At 45.5% G+C, this 18,934-nt stretch overlaps 1 protein-coding gene across 2 annotated transcripts in view; it reads right to left on the minus strand.

Annotated features, from left to right (window-relative positions):
* zc3h3 (zinc finger CCCH-type containing 3) overlaps nucleotides 1-13,266 on the minus strand; it is a 315,450-nt gene extending 302,184 nt beyond the window's left edge. The window contains exons 1-2 of one of the 2 annotated variants that reach the window (XM_038808835.1): nucleotides 13,147-13,266; nucleotides 7,933-9,580 (exon numbers count right to left, since the gene is read on the minus strand). In XM_038808835.1, the coding sequence (XP_038664763.1) occupies nucleotides 7,933-9,580; nucleotides 13,147-13,192 (1,694 nt within the window). In that variant the 5' untranslated portion in view covers nucleotides 13,193-13,266. The other variant, XM_038808836.1, reaches the window with a different exon arrangement.
* Nucleotides 13,267-18,934: the final 5,668 nt, after the last annotated feature.

Below are 18,934 nucleotides of genomic sequence, written 5' to 3' on the forward strand. Positions count from 1 at the left end.
GGCCAATTGGCAAGGCGGCCTTTATGTTTAAGCAGCAAACTCTATACAGGGCAGGATAAAAATTAAAGGTGTCATAAAAGTGAGCCAATCATTGATTTGCAGGTGAAGTGATCTGCTAATAAATTTGAAAACCATTTACTGGTTTACAGCTAGCTAGCTAATGGAATTGTGCTCATGTTTAAAGGACAACTGGGATGTAGATAATTTATGAAGGGTATTGTGGAGTTTGGTCATGGTTTATTAACTTTGATGAGTGGTCTTGGAACTATATTGCGTTGCTAATTAGAATATGGTGGCACGTTTAAGTAGTAAGTCACAGTCTTCTTCTTTCACTTCAGAACTGTTGTATCTGGGGGCAGCACGGTGGCCTAGTGGTTAGCACAACCGCCTCACGGCGCTGAGGTCCCAGGTTCGATCCCGGCTCTGGGTCACCGTCCGTGTGGAGTTTGCACATTCTCCCCGTGTCTGCGTGGGTTTCGCCCCCACAACCCAAAAATGTGCAAAGTAGGTGGATTGGCCACACTAAATTGCCCCTTAATAGAAAAAAAATAATTGGGTAATCTAAATTTTTAAAAAAAGAACTGTTGTATCTGTGGACTGTGAAGCTATTTCTCTGTTGTTAATGTGGTTAATTCTGTGTTTGAATCAAGGTTTGTTTTAACATATAATCTATTGGTCGCAGTTCTCTCTCCTGTGGTGCAGAATGCCTTCCACTCAGTTTTACAAAGTGCAAAAAACGAGTTCTCGTTTGGGATCCTAACAATGGCAGGTGACACAAAATTAACAGTTGATGGCGCAAAACACTCCGCAAAGAGAAATTTCAGAAAGGTGTTATCGTCCCACGATGAAGGCTCAATGGGCAAATGTAGCTGCAAGAAATAGATCAAAGAGTTGTGGAATACGAGATGAGGAGCACTATGTAAAGAAAAACCAGGATGATGTTATAAACTAGGCTCTTCAGCAGGCAGTAGCCCAGGGAAGGAAGACGCATGGGGGTCAAGGTGGAATAGCACAATAATTATCCAGAAGCTCAAAGTGGTTTTAATTCTAACTTGTTCCATGTATCTTTTGTTGTAACACAATCAGAAACCATCCAAATATTTGCCTTTTACAAAAGTACATATAGTAACTGCCGGTGAGAATCCACTTTCTTCCATCAGTGTTAGAAAGCTCAGACATTAATCAGGGCAAGCGGGGGACATGAGACAGAGGAGATCATTGAACAAGGGGATGTCAGTTTGTCTTTTGATGATGCAGAGAGCACAGTAGCTTAGTGGTTAGCATTGTTGCTTCGCAGCGCCAAGGTCTCAGGTTCCATTACCGGCTTGGGTCACTGTCTGTGCGGAGTCTGCACGTTCTCCCCATGCTCCGATTTCCTCCCACAAGTCCTGAAAGACGTGCTTCTTAGGTGAATTGGACATTCACCTAAGATAGGAAGAGTTTTTTTTCAATATATGAAAAGGTAAGAGAGAGGCAAAAATAAACATTGCACCACTGGAAAACGTGGCTGGAGAAGTAATAATAGGAAAACAAAGAAATGGCAGATGAACGGAATAGTTACTTTGCATCAGTCTTCACGGTGGAAGACACCAGTAGGATGCCAGAGCTCCAGGAGAATCGGGGGGGGATCCCAGAGGACTGAAAAGTGGCTAATGTAACACCGCTGTTTAAGAAGGGAGGGAGGCAGAAGACTGGAAATTATAGGCCGGATAGCCTGACTTCGGTCATTGGTAAGATTTTACAGTCCTTATTAAAGATGAGATCGCAGAGTACTTGGAAGTGTATGACAAAATGGGACCGAGTCAGCACGGCTTTGTTAAAGGGAGGGCATGTCTGACAAATCTATTAGAGTTCTTTGAGGAGGTAACAAGAAAGTTAGACAAAGGAGAATCAGTGGATGTGATTTATCTAGATTTCCAGATTTTGACAAGGTGCCACAAGGAGATTGCTCAATAAGTTAAGAGCCCATGGTGTTATGCTCCCAGCATGGATAGAGGATTAGCTGACTGGCAGAAGGCAGAGTGGAGATAAAGGGGTCTTTTTCAGGATGGCAGCCGGTGATTAATGGTATGCCTCAGGGGTCTGTGCTGGGACCACAACTTTTCACAATATGCATTAATAATCTCGAAGAAGGAACTGAAGATGTTGCTAAGTTTGCAGATGATACAAAGATTTGGAGAGGGACAGGTAGTATTGAGGAAGCAAGGAGCTGCAGAAGGATTTGTCAAGCTGGGAGAGTGGGCAGTGAAGTGGCAAATGAAATACAATATGGAAAAGTGTGACGTTATGCACTTTGGAAGGAGGAATTTAGGCTAGACTATTTTCTAAATGGGGAAATTCTTAGGAAATCAGAAGCACAAAGGGACTTGGATTTTAGGATTTGGATTTTTGTTTATTGTCACGAGTACAAAGGTACGGTGAAAAGTATTTTTCTGCGAGCAGCTTATCAGATCATTAAGTACATGAATATAAAATAAAATACATAATAGTAAATAGAAAATACACAAGGTACACAATGTAACTACATAAACACCAGTATTGGGTGAAACATACAGGGGTGTAGTGTTAATCAGGTCAGTCCATAAGAGGGTCATTTAGGAGTCTGGTAACAGCGGGGAAGAAGCTGTTTTTGAGTCTGTTTGTGCGTGTTCTCACACTTTGTATCTCCTGCCCGTTAGAAGAAGTCGGAAGAGTGAGTAAGCGGAGAGTGAGGGGTCTTTGGTAATGCTGCCCGTTTTCCCCATGCAGCGGGAGGTTAGATAGAATCAATGGATGGGAGGCAGGTTTGTGTGATGTACTGGGCTGTGTTCACGACTCTCTGAAGTTTCTGGCGGTCTTGGTGAGCAGTTACCATACCAGGCTGTGATGCAGCCAGATAGGATGCTTTCTATGGTCTTGGGAGGCCTTGTTCATGATTCTCTTAAGGTTAATGTGCAGGTTCAGTCTGCAGTTAAGAAGACAAATGCAATGATAGCATTCATGGCAAGAGGGCTAGAATACAAGACCAGGGATGTACTTCTGAGGCTGTAGAAGGCTCTGGTCAGACCCCATTTGTAGTATTGTGAGAGGTTTTGGGCCCCGTATCTAAGGAAAGATGCGCTGCCTTGGAAAGGGCCCAGAGGAGGTTCACAAGAATGATCCCTGAAATGAAGAATTTGTGGTATGAGGAACAGTTGAGGACTCTGGGTCTGTATTCGTTGGAGTTTAGAAGGATGAGGGGGGATCTTATTGAAACTTTCAGGATACTGCGAGGCCTGGATAGAGTGGATGTGGAGAGGATGTTTCCACTAATAGGAAAAACTAGAACCAAAGGACACAATCTCAGACTAAAGGGATGATCCTTTAAAACAGAGATGAGGAGGAATTTCTTCAGAGGGTGGTGAATCTGTGGAACTCTTTGCCGCAGGAAGGCTGTGGAGGCCAAATCACCGAGTCTCTTTAAGATAGAGATAGATAGGTTCTTGATTAATAAGGGGGTATTGGGGTTATGGGGAGAAGGTAGGAGAATGGGGATGAGAAAAATATCAGCCATGATTGAGCAGACTCGATGGGCCGAGTGGCCTAATTCTGCTTCTATGTCTTATGGTCTTATTCTGAATTCTCCATCAGTGTACCCGAACAGGCGCCGGAGTGTGGCGACTCGGGGATTTTCACAGTAACTTCACCGAGTGTTTATGTAAGCCAGGGGTGGGCAAACTTTTCCGTGCAAGGGCCACATTCAGAAATTCACAATTCACAAAGGGCCGCATAGTATATTAAGTAAAATAATTACTTCACCCGGTTATGATTCTGGGCGCCTCATATAGAACATAGAACAGTACAGCACAGAACAGGCCCTTCGGCCCTCGACGTTGTGCCGAGCAATGATCACCCTACTCAAGTCAACGTATCCACCCTATATCAGTAAGTAACTCAACAGCCCCCCCCCCCCCCCCCCCCCCCCATTAACCTTTAAAAAAAAAATTAAAAAAAAAAAAAAAAAATTTTCTTTTTTAAAATCTTTTTTTTTTAATGACTTGGTGGGCCGCAGAAATACCTTTGGCGGGCCGCATGCGGCCCGCGGGCCGTAGTTTGCCCACCCCTGATGTAAGCCTACTTGTGACACTAATAAATATTATTATTATTAATTATTCAGTGTTCCCTTACTGCATACCCCAAAACTATTCCAGGCCAGCTCTCCTGATCCAGATGAAAGCACTTGAAAAGAAAAAAGTAACCAACATTAACTGAAATCCAATGATCCACTTTTCAGATTGTCCAGCAACTTTGTGGGGCAACACCTCGATTGAGAGGTCACCTCATTTCACAAATTGTTCCTGTGATTTGATTTCATTGTTCAATTATGCAATGTTTCTTGCCTCCACTCTTGTAACCGTGAGATTGCTGTCTCACAAGTACAGACCTATATTTATAGAGTAGATGGAAGCATGACTTTATAAAGATATTTTGATAAATTAAGTGAATAGGCTCCACTGTAGTAAATGGTAGCACATGTAGGGAATGCAACGTGCTGAATGGTAACTGAACTCGAAGATTTAAATTACAAGAGAGATTAAATGGATTTTGATTGTCCTTGCATTAGAGGAGCATGTGGGAGAACCGAGATGGAATGAGATAAAAAGAATGACGGACAGACACCAAATAAGTGCATGACAGCCATTGAGTGGAATACAAACAGAAAGCCAGAGACACAGGTTCAAAAATCAAGCGTGGAATAAAGCAGAGTGAGAATTATAAGAAGACCACAGTTTTTCAAAGTACGGGTCATGGCCCGCGGGTGGGTCGCAGAGCAATCGGTCGCAGCGTTCCCACAGTGGTCTCGATCGTGGAGTAAGCGCCCAACAATCACTACCAGCATTTAAATTGAGAATGGTGACCTCTACCAGCTTTAAAATGAAAACCAAATGAGGCTGTGTGCAGTCTTCCGATCATCAGCAGCAGCATTAAGGAGGTCAGCATACCCTGCATGTACATTTGACGTCAATCAACCTGTATGTACGTGCTTTTCACACAAAACCACAAAGGAAAGCTTCTTCCATTTTCCAGCTGCTAGCAAGCAAGTTACAAGGACTGTGAAGATTGATCATTTTGTTACAAGGAAGAGACGGTCAGAGACATAAAAAGACCTACTCGCCAGGATCTCACATCTGAATCTGCTGGAGAGAGTTGCACAGGAGAGTCCACGGCAGGACAGCGCAGTGCTAATGTTAGCTCTGTCCAAAGCTCCAGAACCTCTGGTGAACAGCCTACAAAGAAGAAACTTAACTTGGGAACAAAGTAGTATAAAGATGATTTCTTGAGTTAAGGTTTTGTCAATTATGCCAACGCAAAGCCTATGTGTGTTTTATATGTAGGAAGTACTGAAATTAAGAGAAAAGTTTCAGATTTTGAAAGCGAAGTGGTGGGTGAAAAATTCCTTTTGAGGTTGAGACCCCAAAGTCAGTTATTAACTTACAGCTGACTCCAAATGAAATGCCCAAGCTGCTATACCTGACCTGTGGCAGCACATTAAAAACATGCCAAAAGTCCACGAGGCTGTCAGGATTCTAGAGTAGCATCTCCCAGGAGTATCCAGTGCTAAGTAAAATAAGCATTTTTTTTGCTATTGCCCTTCATGACGACCAACATCTGCGAGGTTGGATTTTCCATTCTCCCAAAAGATAAAGACAGCATAAACGAACGAGCTGAACTCTGCACTTTCCTCTCCTCCCGTGAACCTGATTGGAGTGAGATCGTGTGGACCAAGCAGGCTCCCCTTTCGCATTAAAGGTCAGCGAACATGGCAAGTGTCGCAAAGGTCATCCAGCGTGGGTCGTGATGGTCGGCGGTTGGCAAAAGTGGGTCCCAGGAAAAAAGTTTGAAAAACACTAATGTAGGCAATTTGTTTGGTCCTTGAGCAATGCCATGTTGGATCAGCTCCATATTCTGAGTAAGCACATTACCAGATTCATGTGTGAATCACATCATCACCAAATAATGAAATGCATGTTCACCCAGCTTATCCTCCTCCGCAGAATGATAAATGATTGATATACTAGTTGATGTGAGGCATGGTATATGGTAAATTGGAAGCTTAGGTAAACGGATGAGTTTGGACCTCTAATTCTCAAAGCTTTCTACCACTGATGCGTTTGCCTCATGCAATGTCTGCATACCAACATCTAAGCTTCCAAACACAGTGGAAGTGGATCCTCACAAAGCAGTTATCATATATACGCGAGTAAAAGTCAATTCATTTTCATGGTTTAGTCAACAACACCATTACCTTGCTACCATGTAGGAGAAGGTGCATTTATAGAATGATGTTTCTATGTTACTTTTAAATTGAATTGCTTCCAAATAATCTAACTTGATAAGCAAATTTTTTTTAAAAGTCTAATGACAGTAACTAGATAAAGATTTCACTCAACATTCAGATATAAGCCACTTCTAAATACTGGAGTCCAGAGAAGAAGGGAGACGTGGCTTTGTGTCATAATCCCTGGGTTAAAATAAAGATTCTCCATATCACTAACTCATTATAAATAAACCATTACAAAAATAACTAAAACACTTTTCGTGAGAAAATGCTGCATTATCTACCTTGATGGAGTGGACATGGACCATCTAGTAAAGATCATCTCCAAAATGAGAAATTCTCACCATCTCCCTTTGACATTCAATGGAAACATCAGTGGCGAATTCACCATTGATCAGAAACTCATCTGGACCAACTGTATAAATATTGTGGTTTCAAGAATTGTGGATATCTGACTCCCCAAAGCCCGTCTGCCAGTGTGTGAGGAAGGGTGCAATCCAATGGCCATGTTGTGCCAGGATCAATTTTTAAGCAAATCTGCATATTAGAGCAAGACAGCAAGCCTCAATAACGGGCAGATTCCCGAGGCACCAGATGTTTGGGATTCAACCCCTTCGGCTCAGAGACCTCAGATAAGCGCCGTTCAGCACTGGACCCCACACCAACGGTGTTGGGGATTGTTTTAGGGGCATCTGAGATCAGGATGTCATTTAAAAATGTTGTCCTAGTCTAATAATAATAATGTTTATTGTCACAGGTAGGCTTACATTAACACTGCAATGAAGTTACTGTAAAAAACCCCTAGTCGCCACATTCCGGCGCCTTTTTGGGTACACGAGGGAGAATTCAGAATGTTCAAATTACCTAACAGCACGTCTTTCGGGACTTATGGGTGGAAACCAGAGCATCCGGAGGAAACCCATGCAGACATAGGGAGAACATGCAGACTCCGCACAGACAGTGACACAAGCCGGGAATCAAACCTGGGACACTGGGGCTGTGAAGCAACAGTGCTACCAACTGTGCTACCGTGCTGTCTCTCACTACAATGGGAAGTTCCAGCGAGCGGAGTGCCCCACTGTACAAAATGAGGCTCTGTGCTGCCTCGACCACGCATTCATCGTTCAGGCCCCTTACTCAATGAGAGTCGCATTGCATAGTCATGTGTTTCCTGGCATTGCTATAAATTCACTGATTAGATGCATCAAAACTGTTTCTCCCCCCAATTAATAAATATCCAATTTATTTAAGAGCACAAAGTCCCCACAGCAACATGTTTTGAAAAAAAGCAAAACATTTCAGAAACAGTATAGCCACGTCAGATGCTATTTAAAATAGTACAGTATTGTAATCAATAGATCATTGTTCAGTGGGACTACTTGCTGGCTACAATAATCTCATCTCAGTCGTTTATACTTTTTCTTTTTAAAAAAAATGTCTTTAGTATTTCTGTCTAAAATCTTCTTTTACCTACTATTTTGCACAAAACCATCTGATTATTCTGAATAACAGCAAAACTTGCAGTTAGCTGCAGCCATTAGTGTACTAAAATGTCCAGAGATGCTTCACATTATAATACATTGATTTAAAATCGCAGCAGAGAAGTTATTAGAAGTTCAAATGCACAGACTCACCTCAAAGTTCCACTTCGGATTATTTTAGTTTTGCTCTTCACTTTGTAATGAGAAAATCCAGACCCACTGAATGTCTTTTTCAGGGCATCTGTGGCGGACTCAGCCTTCTTCAGTGCTATGGATCGCATCCGGTGCCCTGAAGGTCCTGTCTGGTCAGAGTCCCGCGACTCCCATTGATAGAGAGACTTTGAAGGGGAATCCATCTCCGCTGCTTTCCAGCGGTATTTGTTCAACAAAGCTCCTCTCTTATGACAGCACCCGGCCTTTTTCTGCTTTCCCGAAGATCTGAGCTCCAGGTTTGGATTGAGTGTTGTACCATCTTCTCCCATGGCAACATACTTTGTGGCACTTTTGACCAACTTTGGTGAGACAGACTTTAGAGCCATCTCACTGGATTTCACAGGCTGGCTTGGTTTAGCAGTGTTTGAAACCCAAACATAATTTGCTTTCCTTCCCTTGCACACTCTGCTGCAAACAGGAGTGTTATTCCTTTGTTTCTTAAGTACTTTATGTGGAAATGGGGCTTTTGATTTCAAACGGCCTCCAACCACACATGTTTGAATCTGGGACGTATTAATGGAGACTGACTCCCTTACGGTCTTCAAAGTCTCATTCTGGCATCCAGAATCTACACAGACATCTTTTTTTTTCTGCCATGTATATTGGGATCTTTTAACTGGGGAAGAACTACAAGGTACTGGGTCCACAGAATTCAAAATGTTCTGAAGTTTTCCTGACACTACACAATCATTCTTGGCCTTTTCATCCAACTGATCAATTTTACATATTAGGGATGCTTTCTGTAACTTGCCTGTTGATGCCGCAGGACCTATGTGGGCAGCATCACTTGACTCAACAGCTTGCTGGAATTTACCCGCTGCTCCACCTGTTGTAGTGCCAGCAATGCAGTGAATTTGACCCTTTATGGGGTTTTTTTGAAGCTTGTGCATTGATGCCTTGGTACCTGCGTCGGCACAGTAACTCGACTCAACAGGTTGGATTTTAGTCAATCCATGCAGTGTCACTCCACAACAGCTGGGGGGAATGCTAGCCTCAGTTCTTCCTGCTATTTCAACAGTAATTTGTTCTGCCATTTTCATCGCTCGTCGCTCTTCAGTCTGCTTGCTCGCACTTTCTAGGGGAGACCTTTCTGCAGGGAGAGATGGCTTGGCACCTATTCTGTCCATCCTTCTGGCCATTTTCACTTTGTGCAACTTCTCCTTCAGTGCTAATAGCTTATTGTTTTTCACTGCAAGCTCAGAGTTCAGGGCCAATAAAGACTGTGTTTTTGGAGTTGCTTGAACTGTTCTGCAGGACTTGTTTCTCAAGCTTCCTCCTTCTGGTCCGCGAGCCCCCACTATACATTTGCCAACACTGCTCAACTCGCGTGTATTAGCAGGCATCATCTCACTTCGAGACACATTAGCAGGTGCCTCGCCACTGGTGTTGATGGTTTTTTTATTGACCAGAGAGTACTTTGTCCGCCACGAGCTGCTAGCTTCTGGTCCATGATGCACAGGAACTTGCTGTGAGCAGACAGGTGTATATTTAGGATTACTACTAGTCCATGACCCTTGTGTATGTGAGTTACTAGGTTCTGCACATGCAGGTACATCTCCATGCACATTCTTGTGATTGCTGATAAGAGCTGTGGGGTGAAAAGAAAAAAAAAACATTAGTTTGAATAATTATAGCAATACTTTAATGAGGCAGAGGCTATTATAGAAAGACTTGCAATTATAGGAGTCGCGACCATTTCTCCTGTGTCTCAACAGGCTGCATCTATTTAAGTTATGGAGAGGTTGATAGGCTTGGGTTGTTTTCTCTGAAGCAGAGAAGACTGAGGATCGACCTGATTGAGGTGTACAAGATTATGAGCGGCATGGACAGGGAGCAACTGTTTCCCTTCGTTGAAGGGTCAGTTACGAGGGGGACACAAGTTCAAAGTGAGGGGTGGGAAGTTTGGGGGGGGGGTTAAGCAAAAATCCTTTTGGTAATGGTCTAGGCTGCACTACCAGAGTAATAACCTTTTTACTCAAAGTGGTGACACTCTGGGATGCACAGCCTGGAGTGTGGTAGAGGCGGGATGACTCAAATCCTTTAAAAGTACCTGGATGAGTACTTGGTATGCCATAACATTCAAAGCTATTGACAACTGCTGAGAAGTGGGATTAAGTGCATAGGACAGTGCCTTTCATGTGACGGTGCAGACTCGATGGGCCAAAAAGCCTCTTCTGCACTGTAGGATTCTGTGATAATCCATGAAAGTGACTGTTGCCTATTCTGCAAGCAAACACAGCAGCCATATAACGCACAGCCCTAAACAGAAAATGAATGAATGACTATCATAGATGCTATCATAGATGCTATCGTAGAATTTACAGTGCAGAAGGAGGCCATTCAGCCCATCGAGTCTGCACCGGCTCTTGGAAAGAGCACCCCACCCAAGGTCAACAACTCCACCCTATCCCCACAACCCAGTAACCCCACCCAACACCAAGGGCAACCCTGGACACTAAGGACAATTTATCATGGCCAATCCACCTAACCTGCACATCGGAGGAAACCCACGCACACACGGGGAGGATGTGCAGACTCCGCACTAGTCCGGAGAGAATTCATTCTCTCCGGACTATTAACCGAATTCATTCGGTTAATTTATCACATTCCCATCTCTGAATCACCATGTTAGTGGTTCCAAGCACATCTGAAAGTTTTCTAAAATTATACCATGCCTATACTCAAACGTCATTGATGAAGTCTTTTAAGATATCGCGAGGATCCTCAAGGTCTTTCTTTGCAGAACAGTAGAGTCCTAAATTGTTCCAGCCGTAAAGTAGCCCTTGGACTCTTAACCTTGTGGCTCAATAGACGAGAGGACTACAAAATGAGCCAGGCACAAGGGACCATTTACTGACAGTTTGCCTCAGTGGTCACACTCTCAGCTGAATCAGAGGTTGCAAGTTCAAACCCCACTCCCGAGACTTGTGTACATTCATTTATGCTGACACTCCAATGCAGTGCTGAGAGAATACAATATGAAAGATACCACTCAGATAAAACACTGAACCAAGATTCTGCTTGCTGTCTCAGGTGGATATAAACATCCTAAGGCACTTTTTCGAAGTCAGGGGAGTTCAGGTTACCATTTGTCTCCCAATCAACACCATTTTTTTAAAAACAGTAAGCCAAATTGAAATATATTCCAGACAGAAATAGCCAGTTAGTTTTTGTTGTTACTCCTCAATACAATAGAGTTCACAGCCTGATTCTGATGTTGAGATGCAATAAGCATGCAATAATAACTGACAATTAAAATTACACTTGCAGCAACAATTACAGCAAAACCTTGTGAGATAATCATATATTCCAAAACACAATTAGCATTGCCCCCTCACAGCTCCAGGGACCCGGGTTCAATTCCGGCTCAGGTGATTGTGAGGACTTTGCACTTTCTCCCCACATCTGCGTGGGTTTCCTACGGGTGCTCCGGTTTCCTCCCACAGTCCAAAGATGTGCAGGTTAGGTGGATTGGGCATGCTAAATTGCCCCTTAGTGTCCAAAAGGTTAGGTGGGGTCACTGGGTTACGGGGATAGGGTGGAGGCATTGGCTTAAGCAGGGTGCTCTTTCCAAGGGCAGGTGCAGACTCAATGGGCCAAATGGCTCCTACTGCACTGCAGATTCTATGTTAACACTTTCAAACAACTTTTTTCGGTTGATTAGACTCTTAAAAAATTCTAAGGCATATGTTCTAACATCCACTCTTCATTCACATCCCAAATTGCTATGTGGCAACTTGCACATTTCCTCCATGCATTGCAGAGTTAGCATTCAATAGTGGTTTGATTGTCCTGTTCTTGCAGTGTACAGATCCGCAACTTTTCCACATCTACTATTTTTCTCAGACAGGTTTGAGGAAAGAAAGTTCCTCTGTTCAGTGCAGCGTTTATAAACAGAATTTTCTGTCTGTATCTGCCTGGACTGATTTAAATTCAGTTTACTGATGAAATTGACCATCATTTATCATTACTTAATTCCATGCTGAACACTTATTCAAAATAAAACAAATTTGTCTCAAAGTTCCACTTTCATTCTCATAACAGGCAAAAAGTAAGAGTTATTACATTAAGAGAAAATAACAATTAGGTTTTAAAACCATCTGATTAACCTGTCCCACAATGGAGTATTTTTTGAAATGCAGTTACAATTGTAATGTGGTAAACAGAAGAGCCAATTTGCAAACAATATCCCACACACAGCATTCAAATAAATTGACAAAATAATATTTTAACCATGGTTATAGAACTATAAATTGGCTATTTTTGCTTTATACCAATCCTGCCAAGCACCTTGGGATGTTGAATTACTTTACAGAAACAATTATAAAACAAGCTATCATAGAATTTACAGTGCAGAAGACCCTTCGGCCCATCAAGTCTGCACCAGCTCCCAGAAAGAGCACCCCACCCTGTAACCCCACCTAACAATTTTGGTCACCAAGGGCCAGTCCACCTAACCTGCGCATCTTTGGACTGTGGGAGGAAACCGGAGCACCCGGAGGAAACCCACGCACACACGGGGAGAACGTGCAGACTCCACACAGACAGTGACCCAAGCCAGGAATCGAACCTGGACCCTGTAGCTGTGAAGCAGCAGTGCTAACCACTGTGCTACCGTGCTGCCGTTGTTTTATTTTTGACCTGGAAAGCAGGAAGAACTCCCCATGCTCTATTCTCGGGGAGTGTCTTGGGAATCTTTTCGAGAGCACAAACACACTAATCACCCGAGAGGGCTAAAAACAAAAGAAAGGCAAATTCGGCTTGGCACCTCATCTGCAAAGACTAACGGTGCAACTGGCTGGCCGCCAGCGCTGCACTGGAGTGTCAGCCCGGGTTCTGGGGTTAGGTCACTGGATGGGGCTCAACAATTACCCCCTGTTATAAAAGAGGCAAGAGAGGCGCCAGCCCAGCTGAGACAGCAGCAGTACAAACACTGAATTTCAATAGATTAACACCTTTACCATGGTTAATTCCACCGATCGTAGTCAATCGACACATACAGAGATGGCAACCCAGGATTAGGGGCCTGTGAAGAGGACACTCGGTTTACCCATGGGTCTGTCTGTTTACATACAAGAGACACAGGGCCGATTGTCACCATCACCCAGGTGGGTGGCGTCCATTCCCCGGCGCAGCGGGCTCACTGACACTCACCGGTGAGTAGCTGGATCTGCCTCTCTAAGGCTGCTCGTTCCTCCATGCCACCGGCCCACTCAAGAACGACAGACACCTAACGCCGCTTCTCACGCTTGAAGCCCCGGCCGACGACGCCGGACGTCATAACGTAGCTCGGCCTGACGTCACACGTCGCGGAGGAGCCCGCCGATGAGTGACAGTGCCCTCAGCCACCCGGAAGTGGCGGGCGACTCCTGTCCGCCAATCCGCTTCAGCCTCGGGCAATGATGATTTGCGGGACCAGTACCCATTACCCGCAAAGAGCTGTGGGACATGTAGTTCTTACCGGCCATCTATTTGTTATACCCATAATAAAGTAAGAAGTCTTCCAACACCAGGTTAAACTCCAACAGGTTTGTTTTGAATCACCTGAGGAAGGAGCTGTGCTCCAAAAGCTAGTGATTTGAAACAAACCTGTTGGACTTTATGAAATGAAATGAAAATCACTTATTGTCACCAGTAGGCTTCAATGAAGTTACTGTGAAAAGCCCCTAGTCGCCACATTCCGGTGCCTGTTCAGGGAGGCTGGTACAGGAATTGAACTCATGCTGCTGGCCTGCCCTGGTCTGCTTTATCAGCCCTTTTAACCTAGTGTTGTAAGACTTCTTACTGTGCTCACCCCAGTCCAATGCCCCGCTCACTTTTCTAAACTCCAATGAATATAATCCTAACCGACTTCGTCCCTCCTCATATGACAGTCCTGCCATCCCAAGAATCAGTCTGGTAAATCTTTGCTGCACCCCCTCCATAGCAAGAACATTCTTCCTCAGATAAGGAAACCAAAACTGCACACAATACTCCAGGTGTGATCTCATCAATGCCCTATACAATTGCAGTAAAACATCCCCATTCCTATAATCAAATAGTCTCGCTATGAAGGCCAACATACCATTTGTCTTCTTTACTGCCTGCTTTTTTTATTTTTTTTATTTTGATTTGTTTTATTATTGTCACATGCAGTAGTATACAATGGGGCTGTTTAGCACAGGTCTAAATCACTGGCTTTGAAAGCAGACCAAGCAGGCCAGCAGCACGGTTCGATTCCTGTAACAGCCTCCCCGAATGTGGCAACTAGGGGTTTTTCACAGCAACTTCATTTGAAGCCTACTCGTGACAAAAAGCAATTTTCATTTCATTTCATGAAAAATATTGTTTTTTGCATGCAATAGACAACGCATACTGTACATAGGGAAACGGAGAGACTACAGAATGTAATGTTACAGTCATAACTAGGATGTAGAGAAAAAAATCAATTTAATACGAGGTAGGTCGATTCAAAAGTCTCAGTCTAATATGGACTCCCACGATCTACCCTAGGCGTGGGATCTAACCCTTGCCTTGGAGATCTCGGGCGAGCGCCGTTCAGTGCTGGTCTCCACAAAGGGGAACCAGACAGAATCGTATTCATGGGAATCTCCCAGGAGATTGGAGGCCGCCAGGTACTTGCTCTCTGGGCAGGGTGGCACCCTGACACTACTAGTGCCACCTTGGAAGTGCCACCTGTGTTATATCCTGGCCAGCAGGTGGGGAACTGCCAGGGTGCCAGGCTGGCAGTGCCATGCTGGCAGTTTCCCATGGTGCAGATCAAGCTCAAAGGTACCCTGAAGGCCTACTCCTGCACCTATTTTCTGTGTTTCTAAACAGCCGGCTAATCGCGCGTGTAGTAATCCACGGGAGGCAGGAGTTCCATCACCACACCAATATTTATTTACAATAACAATATTACAGGAGCAGCTACAAACAGTGCTGCTAGCAGTCCAGCCGACTTAAGACTGGCTCACAAAGCCTACACAGGTGCTTATATGGGCCCCCTCAATGAGCTATCATTGAGGGAGCTCATACTCCAATTGGCCAACCAATAAAGCCAATTGGAGTTCATTACAGCGCGCATTAAGGGACTCTGTTCCCATTCGAGTAGATCATGCTCCTTGTGTCTGTTTTCACTGTAGAAGACACAAATAACATCCCAGAAATACTTGTAAATCAAGTGAAAGGGAGGGAGGAACTTGAAGCAATTACAACCACCAGGGAAATGGTACTGAGAAAACTATTAGACTAAAGGCTGACAAGCCCCAAGACTTCATCCTGGTGTGTTAATTGGGATTTCTGATGGCAGCATGTGAGGAGAGGACGCTCACTAGGTAGCTCCCACCAGGATCCTTGATTTTAAATCTTTTTGCCCAGGTCTTCGGGGAAAATCTTGTAGAAAACATATTTGTTTGATCATACAAGGTCTAATCGATGCCAAATAAAGGAGGTAAGAAGCTGTTAGAAGGCAATTCGTCGACTGACTCAGAGGCATCACGCAGTTCCTCTGAGGAGCTAACGCCGGAGGCTGCTTCTGCAGTGGCTGGCTTCACGATAATGACAGATGTGCTCTCTAATATGCTGGCCATATAATTCAACATATGCTGGCAAAATAATTTGACATGCACTTTGATAACAGTGGAAAGTGATGTCGGAGAGCCTGAAAAAGTCAATTGAGGAGTCCTAGGGTCCACCCGGTTGAGACTGGAAAAGACTGCCAAGACAGTGAAGAAACATTGCAAGGTGCTAGAGGGTGTGGAGAATGCACTGTCGAGGCATGGTGAGCCAATTGCTTCACTGGAAGCTGAGATTGCGGTCTGGCCAACGAGAACAAGAGGTTGAAGGCCAAAGTCGACGATCTCGCGAATTGGTCGAGGAGGCAGAACCTCAGAGTCATGGGGTTGCTGGAGGGCCTGAATCCTACAGCGTATATTTCACAGATGTTTGGAAAAATGATGGTGGAAGTCTCGCGTTCCCTCCAGAGTTGGACAGGGCCCGTCAGACACTTTGTCAGATGCCCCAGCCAAACAAAACACCATGCAGTCATTGATCACTTTCATGGCTTTCAGGAGAAGATGCGGCTCCTGAAGTGGGACTAGAAACATCGAGACTCGAAGTGGGAAGGTAATCTTGTAAGGATCTATCAGGACGTTGGAGCTGAACTGGCGAGGGTGTGGACGACCTTTAACAAGATTTGGAAAGTGTGTTGGGATATCCTGTACAGAGTTGTCGATATATATTGGTAAATTTCTGTTTTTCTGTTCTTGGTGATGATAGGGGATTTTTGCTTCACATGTAATATGTATATTGGTCGATGGCTAACTGCTAAAAGATAGGTGGGACGGTACCACAATGGTTAGCACTCTTGCCTTACAGTGCCAGGGACGCAGGTTTGATTTCGACCTTGGGTGACTGTGGAGTTTGTACTTTCTCCCAGTATCTGCGTGGGTTTTTTCTGGGTGCTCCGGTTTCCTCCCACAGTCCAAAGACGTGCGATGTAGGTGGATTGGCCATGTTAAATTTCTCCTTAATGTCAAAAAGGTAGGTGGGGTTACTGGGTGGGCATGGGTCTCAGCAGGGTGGTTTTTGGAGGTTCGGTGCAAATTCAATGGGCCGAATGTCTTCCTTCTACGCTGTAGGGATTCTATGGTTCTATGAAAAGTAGGGCGGGATTCACTGGTATCCGGCGGGTGGGCCGAACCGGTGCCAAAGAGTGGCGTGAACCACTCTGGCGTCCAGCCGCCAGGAAGATGCAGAATCCTCCACACGTTCGGGGGCTAGGCCGGCGATGGAGTGATTGGCGCCGTGCCACCCAGCACCAAAGGGCCTCCGCCAGCCGGCGCAAGTTGTGCAGGAGCGCCAGCGTGTTCGCAGAATTGCTGCATGATTCTTGCGCATGCGCAGTGTGTTTCTTCTCCGCGCCGGCCATGGCGGAGCTTCACAGCGGCCGACACGGAGGGAAACAGTGCCACCACGGCACAGGCCCGCCAACAGATTGGTGGGCCCTGGTCGCAGGCCAGGACCCGTGAGTGCCCCCCACATAGGCCAGATCACCCCCCCCCCCCCCCGAGGACTCCGCAGGCCGCCCACAGAGCCAGGTCCCGACGGTAAGAACCTTGTGTAATTTACGCTGGAGGAAGAGGCCGAAAATGGGCTGCCGCTCGGCCCATCACGGAGCGGAGAATCGCCGGGGGGTGGGCCACTGTCAACGACCCCTGACTGGTGCGACGCGATTCCTGCACCTGCCAAAAAACCGGCGCCAGAGTATTCAGCAGCCGGCATCGGGGCGGCGGGGCGGGATTCAAGCCATCCCCCGGCGATTCTCCAGCCCGGCAGGACGTCTGAGGATCCGCCCGTAATGTCTCATGTATTATAGTTGGAAATATATAGCTCCTGTTGGGAATTCAGTTTTGTCGGGGTACTGTTTAATGAGGTACGTTTTAATCTCAGGAGTGAGCAATTAAATTGTCTTTTTCTTTATCCTGGGGGGCGGGGGGTGGTGGAAGGGAAGAGAGCTGCCCTGCTAACAATACATTCATGATGTGGAGATGCCGGTGTTGGACTGGGGTGAGCACAGTAAGAAGTCTTACAACAACAGGTTAAAGTCCAACAGGTTTGTTTCAAACACAAGCTTTTGGAGCACTGCTCCTTCCTCAGGTGAATGGAGAGGTATGTTCCAGAAACATATTTATAGACAAAGTCAAAGATGCCAGACAATACTTGGAATGCGAGCATTTGCGGGTAATCAAATCTTTACAGATCCAGAGATAGGGGTAATCCCAGGTTAAAGAGGTGTGAATTGTCTCAGGCCAGGACAGTTGGTAGGATTTTGCAAACCCAGGCCAGATGGTGGGGGGGGGGATGGATGTAATGCGACATGAATCCAAGATCCCGGTTGAGGCCACACTCATGCGTGCGGAACTTGGCTATAAGTTTCTGCTCGGCAATTCTGCGTTGTCGTATGTCCTGAAGGTCGCCTTGGAGAACGCTTAACCGGAGATCAGAGGCCGAATGCCCCTGACTGCTGAAGTGTTCCCCGACTGGAAGGGAACATTCCTGCCTGGTGATTGTCGCGCGATGCCCGTTCATTCATTGTCGCAGCGTCTGCATGGTCTCGCCAATGTACCACGCTTCGGGACATCCTTTCCTGCAGCGCATGAGGTAGACAACGTTGGCCGAGTCGCACGAGTATGTACCGTGTACCTGGTGGGTGGTGTTCTCACGTATAATAGTGGTATCCATGTTGATGATCTGGCATGTCTTGCAGAGATTGCCCTGGCAGAGTTGTGTGGTGTCGTGGTCGCTATTGTGAAGGCTGGGTAGTTTGCTGCAAACAATGGTTTGTTTGAGGTTGCGCGGTTGTTTGAAGGCAAGTAGAGGGGGTGTGGGGATGACCTTGGCAAGATGTTCATCTTCATCGATGATGTGTTGAAGGCTGTGAAGAAGATGTCGTAGTTTCTCCGCTCCGAGAAAGTACTGGACAACAAAGGGTACTCTGTCAGTTGTGTCCCGTGTTTGTCTTCTGAGGAGGTCGGTGCGGTTTTTTGCTGTGGCGCGTTGGAACTGTTGATTGATGAGTCGAGCGCCATATCCCATTCGTACGAGGGCATCTTTCAGCATCTGCAGATGTCTGTTACGCTCCTCCTCGTCTGAGATCCTGTGTATACGGAGAGCTTATCCATTGGGGATGGCTTCTTTAATGTGTTTAGGGTGGAAGGTGGAGAAGTGGAGCATCGTGAGGTTATCTGTGGGCTTGCGGTAAAGCGAAGTGCTGAGGTGACCGTCCTTGATCGAGATGAGTGTGTCCAAGAATGCAACTGATTTTGGAGAGTAGTCCATGGTGAGTCTGATGACAATAAATTCAGCTAGCTAACAGGAGTGAGAGGGGGAGAAGCTGTAGCCGTTGAACCAGCTTCACTTGGTTCAAGTAGCTAAGCATCTGTTTGCGGTTGGGGGTTGG

The sequence above is a fragment of the Scyliorhinus canicula genome, chromosome 10 (genome assembly GCF_902713615.1).
Source record: "Scyliorhinus canicula chromosome 10, sScyCan1.1, whole genome shotgun sequence".
NCBI lineage: Eukaryota > Metazoa > Chordata > Chondrichthyes > Carcharhiniformes > Scyliorhinidae > Scyliorhinus > Scyliorhinus canicula.